Raw genomic sequence first — 9,195 nt, forward strand, 5'->3', positions numbered from 1 at the left:
TTTCGCCTGACAGCTTTAGAGCATTGCCAAGCGATGATGCAAAGGCAGAAGCTTTGTTTGCTTTGGATGTGCGTGATCTACAAGGCTTTGGTGATACCTTAAAGGTCGGCTTGCTGGATGTTCCTTGAGTTGTGGCTCGGAACGTATCCTTTGAGTTATGGCTCAGGATAAGGGTTAAACACGTGGCATTCTTTGAGTTGTGGCTCAAAATGACATCTTTTGAGTTGTGGCTCGGGTTGGCGAGTGTTGCTGGTGTGAAAGTTGTGGCTCGTACAAATGGGTCCAGATAGATTGCCCTCCTTAGTATGTGGCTGACAAGTTTGGTAGTCTTAGGACGTTACGAACTTTGTTCATATTGGGAACTCCACCTGGCATTACGGAGTATGGTCCGTAGCTGGTTTCCCGCACATGTTCTACAAGTTGTGGCTTGTAGGTGTGACGGTAAGACATCTTGAGGTTATCATCTAAAGACGTAGATCACGGGTAACATGGTGGTGGCCATGTTGTATGAAATCAAAGGATGAAATTCCTTTGGTGTGCTTGTAATGATATATGCATATAAATATATATATATATATATATATATATATATATATATATATATTTGTATATATGTTTCTTTTAACTGTTAGCTCACCCTATCTGCTCGTGTTTGGCAATGATCGTGTACGCGGTACACGGGAGCATATAATGTTGCAGGTGGATTTGGTGAGGCGTAGAGCCCGAGCGTGGGCTAGCTTGGGGAATTTTCTACACAGCTTTATTGTTTTTACAAATTTTAAGGGATTGAAATAACTAATGTTATCATAATTTGAGTTGTAATCGACTTTCTATATTTTGGTGAATTTTGAATAATTGGTATTGGAATAAATAAATTTTTTATTTTCTCGCATTTTGGGAAATGTTATTTCAATAACTGACATTTATGTATTACCTCTATTTTATTTTATTAAAAACTTGTAATATTTGGTCAGGATGTTACATCCTCTCTACTTAAGAATTTGAATGATTATTAGAGCGTCAGGATAACTGCCAAGACAATCCTTACTTCAATGCATACACTACCACAACCACTACTAATCCTCCTTGGGTTAGCATAAACCAATCTCAACTCAGTCTCATATAAACAATCTCATATCATATACTCATCATTCATAATAATTACAAAGCTTCTATAATAACTAAAATACCACCCAATTTAACTCAAGAATACAAGTTTCAAGTTCTGACTTACTCGCCCAGCTACTGGCCCATGCTCGCCCAACAAGTAGCACTCCCCAACTATTGGTCCAAGTCTGGAAGTTTCTGAGTTGGAAATTTGCCTAGCGAGTAGCTCTCACACAACCATTGGCTCATGCTCGCCCAGTGAGTAACACTCGCCAAACCATTAGCCCAGGTCTGGAAGTTCCTGACTTGGAAATTTGTCCAGCGAGTAACACTCACCCAGCAAGTGTGCAACTCTGCAGAATTATACAAAAATTGATCTAACCTATTTTATGCATCTTCAGCCAGTCCATACCACTAAAAACCTAGTGCAAAGATCATTCAATTATCAAACATGAGTTCTATCAAATTTTTCATACCAATTGAATGCAAAACACATTTAAACCACCAGTTATTCTCAATTAACAGAAAACACACACATCTTCATTGTTTTCAACATCACAAGCTATCTCGCATATCATATACATCAATCAATCCCAAATTAAACATACTATGTATATTTCTCACAAATCTGAGTACTATGACAAAGAAATTAGCTTCCCTTACCTGGTATCATGCTTAAATAACTCTATAAATGTCAAACATCTATAACTCTATGGTATGCTCTATCTACACATAAAAACATCACAAGAACAATTATAGAGCGGAAACTTAACTTACGCGAACAGAGAAACTAATTGGTCCAAATTTAAGAGCTCACCAAGAGGATCAATCCTACGGTCTCGGTTCTTCAATCACACGAGCAGAAAGATAAAACTCTTAGAGAGAAGTCAAAAAGCTCTAGAAAATTGGTTTCTAGAGAGATGTTGTGTTTTAAAATAATGAAACTCGTTTATAACAATTTTATTTATACTAAAACCTTTTAATATTAAAATAATTGAGTCTCACTATTTTTAAACCACTATCACTTTTAAAATATCATTTTCTAGGGTTTTACAATATCCATAAATATTTTTCATATTTACTTTTTAATTTTACATAAAATTAATTAGAAGAAATAATTAAAAAAACTTTAAAGTATAATTTAAATTAATTTAAATAATAAAATATTAGTGTAAATAAATTTAATTCAATTAGACTACACAATATAAATTTTAAAAAATTAATATTTATAAAAGTGATATATATATATATATATATATATATATATATATATATATATATATATATATATAATTTTTTAATAATTAACATTTCATTCATCAATAATTTGAATTTAACTATCTCATTTTTTTTGAAATTATGAAATAAAATTCATTAATAATGATAACCCGTTATTAAATATCTGCAAGTTAAGTTAAATATTATAATAATCATATTCCTGATGAATTAGTAAATATTCATTCAGACTACGAATTTTAATCACAAATATTTTTCTTTTTAAAAAAATATTGTTTGTGTAGGAAAAATTAGTAGACGATTCTTGAACTAAACACTTTTTTTTTTTGAACAAATAACATAAATATATAAAAAAAAAGAAGGATGAGAAATAATTGATTACAATAGTTGAGTTTAACAGAGAAGTAAATCTTGAATAAGATTGAAATTCTCCCATATTTTCTGAAATCATAGTTTTAAATGATGGTATAAAGATCGAACTTTTCTAATGAACTTACCATTTTTGTAATATAATAAAGAAAAAAAAATGGGAGAATTTAAAACTGACGAAATCTTGGAAGGCTATTAATTATGGTTGGTTTTATTCAAATAGGGACATGTTTATTATTTCCTCGGACAAAGAAGAAAGTGGTGCTTATCCTGTAATAATTTATAAAGCATGTCTTGGTAGGTAACCAATGTTTTTCTTCCATCACATCATCATCATATGGTGTTTCTATTTAATGTTTGAGTTGAACCATAAATGTCTCTTCATAAGGTTTCGGTTTTGTGTCCCATACAAGGTGCACATGATCTTTGTTTAATTTTTTACACACTTTTACTTCAGTTCTTATGCTTAATTTGATAATGTATTACATACAAATTAAAAGGGTATTGGATATATAAAAACAAAATAAAAAAATGTATAAAATAATTAATGATCAAGATAAAACTAAACGTTTAACTATATAGTTGAAAAAATACGGAAACTCATTCAATTTGTTTGTTACTTTATTTCTTCATGTCCTATTATTCTTCCAGGTGTCCTTGATATATTAATTAACAAATTTAAAAGGATGATAAGGACAAAATGATCTTTTGGGAGTGCTAGGACCATTATATTTTATATAATATTTTTCATCAATACCAACCCAAATCCATATGAGTATTTAAGTTGACTTATTTTCACTAACAATAACATTAATAAGATAATAAGATTCGGGTTGGTGATCGATTCATAGTATCTCATAAATTACATAAATATTTCAAAGTAAGTTACCAACTACCAACACTTTTCACCTTCTTAATCTACCACAATAACGGTTCTAAGTTTAGTGTAAAACTCGATGAACAAAGATTTTTTGAGTTTCTTAAAAATTCAACATCTATGTTGTTAGAAAATTTGCATATGTAGTTAAGAAAGTTAATGGTATAGAATTTGAAACATTGTGAATTACGTTAAGAAGCCTAATGTGTGTGTGTATTTTCACTTATGAAGCAGATATTAGCAAAAAAAGGAAGAAGGGGTAGTTGATAAGTTAAAAGTGAAGCATGAGTGGGTATGAGAGTCATATTAGTAGTGGCAAAAACAACCTAACTTGGCCTTTCAGATACAAATTAGATAACCACTATCCTTGTTCTACAAGTTTTATTCAAAAATTGTGTTTTTAGAGTGTCTTATAAGCAAATTAACAAGTCTACACATAGCAGTTAGTTGGCTGAGTTTGTTGGTTTCAGAACTTAAGATTTCACGTACATTTGGTTTGTTTTTTTCAAAATTGTTTTGTTTTCTTTCAAAAAAAGTTCTCTTCCTAAGCTTTTTGATCGAATATTTTCAATTTCATGTTAAAATAAGCTAATACAAACACACACCCCTTTTGATTGAGAATAGAAATTTTCCCAACATAAATTTGAGTTTAGATTATCTGTAAGGGATTGATCTAATATATTCACTAGTCTCATACGATTTAAGAGTTGAAGTCAAACGTAATTTAAGTATTTATTTATCATTTTTCTTCCGTTATCTGAAATATTTGTTAAAGACAAAATTATGACAAAATTTCACACTTCAAAACAGACAAAATCTAAAAAACATAGTGAGTGATCCTAATTATAATGTCAGATTTATGGTTGGAACAAAAACTAAATTTGTGATTTGAAGAATAATCATAAAGTCATCTCTTAAGATATTAATTACTTTGTGATTTAGATCTATACAGCACTAATATTGTATCTCATTGTTAAATGATTTCAAAATACTCATCAAAACTTAGCTATACATAGCAATATCATTAAATTCAACCCACATAAAATTGGGTCATGGAAAATTAAATGTTGCAATTAGAAGATAACCCCATTAAGTGAAAAAGTTCAGTGAATGGAATTAAGGCAACAAAAAAAAAAGGGGTGAGGGATGAGTGGTTGATGGAGAATCAAAATTCACCAATTGGACTTGGCACTATAGGAATTGGACCAATCAATTGAATTGTCCAATATCATTTGCCGTAACCATTCTACTAAGAGGACTAGGCCCAAGCTTCTTTCTCCTAATACTCCTCTTCCTAATAACTTCCATTTGATTTCTTCTTCTAATCTGCATCATTGCCTCTTCCTCAATCACAAACCTTCTCATTAGAACATCATCGGTCAATGATTTTCCCCTGAACACTCTCCTTCCCTCTGTGCTAAGCCTAGCACCAGGACTTCTTTCATGTGCAGTTTGCAATGGCTTTGATCTTGGGTAACTATTGCTTCTTCTGGGTGGTGCCTCAGCTCTCAAAATCTCATTGTATGAATACATAGGTGCACAGAGACAAACCCTTGTGAAGGACGTTGCAACCTTTAAAGAGGCACATTTTCTTAGCTTGTTCTTGTTAGGACTTGGTGTAGGAACCTGAGGGGATTTTGGCATTGATGCTGTCTTCCATATGGTGGAATTAGCTGCGCGAATTTCTGCGGATTTCGAAATACTTTTCCATAGACTAGTCACCTCCATTGCTCTTTGATACCAGGGCTTCCTGCAACTTGAAAAAAAAAAGTGCTTATTATGCCTGAGTTATTGAGATGATGATGCAGCAGCTTCTTGGTTCATGAATCACCACCATACCCTTAACTACATTCATTTCTCCAAAATAGCATGCACAAGTTATATTGTACAATTGAATGTTTTAGCTCTTTCACCACCTTAAGAAACCATTTGGAGGGTCATGTTTAAGCCTTGTAACAGATTTAATCTAAACTGGGGATTTCCAAATTTAGGCTCACTATTGAAAAAGCTAAAAAGAAAGCCAACCAGAGAATTGACTTTCCTATAGGCATGAATGATGCTGATTTTGGGGTTGGTTGGTCAAATTCTTAACATCATTGAAAGGCAGAGGTTAAACTTGGTCTGCACCACATCTTTGACTAGTTCAAGGCTTAAGAAGGAATACTGTAAGCATTTTCTCAAACAAGTAACCAACGCAATGATCGATATTGTTCTGGTACACCCAATAGTCTCGGTTGGTGAATGTGAATGATCACAGACTTTATATGAGAGAAACATTTACTAGTAAGCAAAGTAGAATAGAGTGTGTGAGTGTGTTGAAGTGAGTGAGGATATATACATAACATACCTTGAGTTTGAATCGTTCTTTGGATCTTGCATGAACAAAGAAAAGTGAAAGTATGAGAGAGTTGGAGGAAGGGAGCAAAGTATTTTCATTTGTGAAGAGAGTGAAGAAGAAGGAGAAGGAGAAGAAGAAGAAGAGGGTTTTGGTGAAGTTTGTGAGTGTACTAAGATGGGGTTGGCAACGTGGTTCTTTCCTTTTCTCCCATTCTTTATTGTAACACAACCCTTTTCTTTTGCTTTGGCAGCCATGATGCCTTGTGATTCTGAGTGAGAGAGAAAGAGATTTGAAATTTCAAAGCAAAGTAAAAATGTTTCTACTTTTAATGTAATTACCAAGGTGGCCCCTGCCTCTTCAAAAAGAAAACAATACCCTTATTTAATTCATCACTTTCTTGTGCCTTAATCATATTTTGCCCCTAATCTTATATCATTGCTACCAAGAGTTCATCACTCACCCAATTAATTGCTCTAAGACATGCTTGCCCTGCCTTTATCACACAAAAATCATTCCTTTCAAACTCAACTCATTCTTCATATAATATAATTAACCTCATCATAACTGCACCAAAATTTATTAACCAAACTCTCATTAAGTAAACCTATTTCATTTCTTGTTAAGCCTTTGTGTGGAAAATGCTACTGATTTTAGAACAATAATATTTTAACAACATTCTCTTATAATTTGAAATGACATCTTCTATAAATTTTGAAATATAAAAAAATAGAAAATCATTTAAAAGATGTCATTTCAGATTATAAAAATTGTCAAAATTAGTTATAAAAATTATTTTCTCTAATTCTAACTTGGTAAGACAGAATAATTAGATTTTTCAAAAGGTGAAAACAGCAGTCAAGTTGAAATTTGTTTAAATAGTTAATATAGATTTTCTATTTTGAATTTTTGAATCAATTGTTTTAATAAGATTTTAAGTTTGAAGTTGGAGAAGGTATGAAAAGATTTATAGAATAAGTGAGTGGATCATGATTAGGCTCTTATATTAATCACTAAATGATGTTGTTTGATATATAGTGTGAAACTTGCACACGCTTGAGAGATAATTTAATGGTAGAAATGTGTTATATGGCTTTCACGTATTATTTCCCTAGCTGGCATCACTCATTCTTCTAACATGTTGAGATTCAATGCAAGGAATTATAACATGGATGTCTTTTTCCATAAATTTAGTCAACATCATGTTAACATGTTTTTTTATCCTTCAAATCTCAACTTGAGTTAATTACTTTTAAATTGTATTCATATTATTTTTTCATGTCAAATTTCAGCTATTCCTTGTATACCCTTTTATTGAAAATGCTCTAAATTTTTATAAATTCTTGATATTGGTTTTTATTTTGTATGAATGAAAAAATTGGAGGGTATGATCCAAAATTAAAATGATATTGCCCCCATAAATCTTTTAACTCCATTGAAGAAGGGTCAACAGAAGTTGCATGAAATTGCAGCTATATGGTATTTAATTCGTTGCCTCAACAAATGTATCCTACTCCTATATATCACAATCACATTTGTTCCAATTCAAAGTATATCTAGAAAAGGAGCTATAATTTCCTTTCATGTGGATATCACCATTTGAAAACGCTCTGTGTCATGCATACACTAAAGGACCCATATAATTCTAATAACTCTGAACTTGTGCTGTGCAATTATTACACAAGCTCCTTCATCTTTTCTGTACATGATGATAATGGTGACATTCGAAGAAAGGGTTTATCTTCTTTGCTTGCCCCAAAAATGGGGTTACATTAATTCTTCACTCTACAACAATTTGAACCCTTTCACATATGCTATACAAAAATCATATCTGCATCATATTATATTTGGAACACTTAATCTAAACTTTTTGGAATTGAGATTAATTAAGCTTTAACTAAAATTGTTGATTGAAATCGGTTTTCAAAGCATTAGTAGATGTTAAAGATTTTAAATAGATAATATACATGCATGGTAATTTAAAAACTGAAAATCCAATATGGTTACAATTATTTTGCCACTTGATGTATTAGAATATTAATTTGTTGTTAAAGGTGTTGTGGTGCGACGTATTTCTATCCCAAGACTCCAAAAGGCTGCAAAAAAGAGAAAAAGACATTATGATTGGAGATGTTGGTTGGCATCTTGGCAATTTGTTTTCTACAAAGATTGTTAATTAGTCACAAACGCAAATTAATTAACTTGCAACTTCTCATGAAAATGTATGCTGATATTTGGTCTCAAATTTGGTATTAAGAATTCCATATCAAGTTAACAAAACCTTACCCTACTATTTGATTAGCCTGTAATCTAAACATTATTATTATTATTATTATTATTATTATTATTATTATTATTTATGAGTGAGTGGGAGGGGGTCAAAAAGAAGAGGATTCATTCAGACATCTTTTGCTTTTTGTACATTGTAGACCATGGAAATGATTTTCTTCACTTTGGATTGGAACAAAGACCTTCTAATTTAAAGCACAAAGAGATGCTGCTAATGCGTTATGGCGTCTACACCTTTGCCAACTTTACAGGATTTAAGGTCGATATATATATTTATAACAAAACCACTTTCAATTAATAAACGCAGTAAAACAAAACAAAAACGTGACAATTTTTCCCTACCTGATGTGATGGAGTAGTAGAAATTCTGTAGTATCTTTTTTATTGACTTTCTAGTTTTCATTTGCATTTCAGTGTTCTCTTATTTTTGTCCTTTACTTTCTCATCACTAACATTGCTTTACAAGTTTTGATCCTTTCATTGGCTTGGCTCCGGTCAATTCTTTCAGAAACTACCACAGATACATATTACTGAACAATCTTCAGGAACAAATATTCTTCCCAAATTAATAATAGGAAATGCATTTAAGTAATTATAAATATATATCAATTTTCACATTTGCCTTATTTATTTTTATGGGTTTTTATTCGCATCACTTATAATATTTATTGGTATACCTTTCTTTATTTTACTCCTTTGTCTTGTTTAAGAAGTACATCGAAGTAGGTGCAAATATAAATAAATATATATATATATATATATATATATATAATAAAATATAATAGAATATAAAATATTTACGATATCTCAATTTTGATTTTCTTATTCTAAAATAATAAGTAATTTCTAAAATTAAAAGATATTTTTAAAAATAGAAATATTTCTTGAAAAACTAATTTAAATAAAGAAGATGTAAAATAAATATTTTTAACAAGTCATATAATAAATCTTAAAAGAAACCAAGTAAACTATGAAGTCGCCT

General features: G+C 30.9%; 1 protein-coding gene across 2 annotated transcripts; it reads right to left on the reverse strand.

Moving 5' to 3' along the window:
* Nucleotides 1-4,613: 4,613 nt before the first annotated feature.
* On the reverse strand, nt 4,614-6,220 carry LOC114177076. Of its 2 annotated transcripts, none has more exons than XM_028062308.1 (2): nt 5,937-6,220; nt 4,614-5,345 (listed from the first exon to the last, which is right to left on the reverse strand). In XM_028062308.1, the coding sequence occupies exons 1-2, from the start codon at nt 6,179-6,181 to the stop codon at nt 4,799-4,801; spliced, it is 792 nt and encodes a 263-aa protein (XP_027918109.1). In that variant the 5' UTR covers nt 6,182-6,220; the 3' UTR covers nt 4,614-4,798. The 2 variants fall into 2 exon arrangements, with proteins under 2 accessions (XP_027918109.1, XP_027918110.1); XM_028062309.1 differs by having other exon boundaries at nt 4,614-5,339; nt 5,937-6,214.
* Between the last annotated feature and the right edge of the window lie 2,975 nt (nt 6,221-9,195).

The sequence above is a fragment of the Vigna unguiculata genome, chromosome 3 (assembly GCF_004118075.2).
Source record: "Vigna unguiculata cultivar IT97K-499-35 chromosome 3, ASM411807v1, whole genome shotgun sequence".
Classification (NCBI taxonomy): domain Eukaryota; kingdom Viridiplantae; phylum Streptophyta; class Magnoliopsida; order Fabales; family Fabaceae; genus Vigna; species Vigna unguiculata.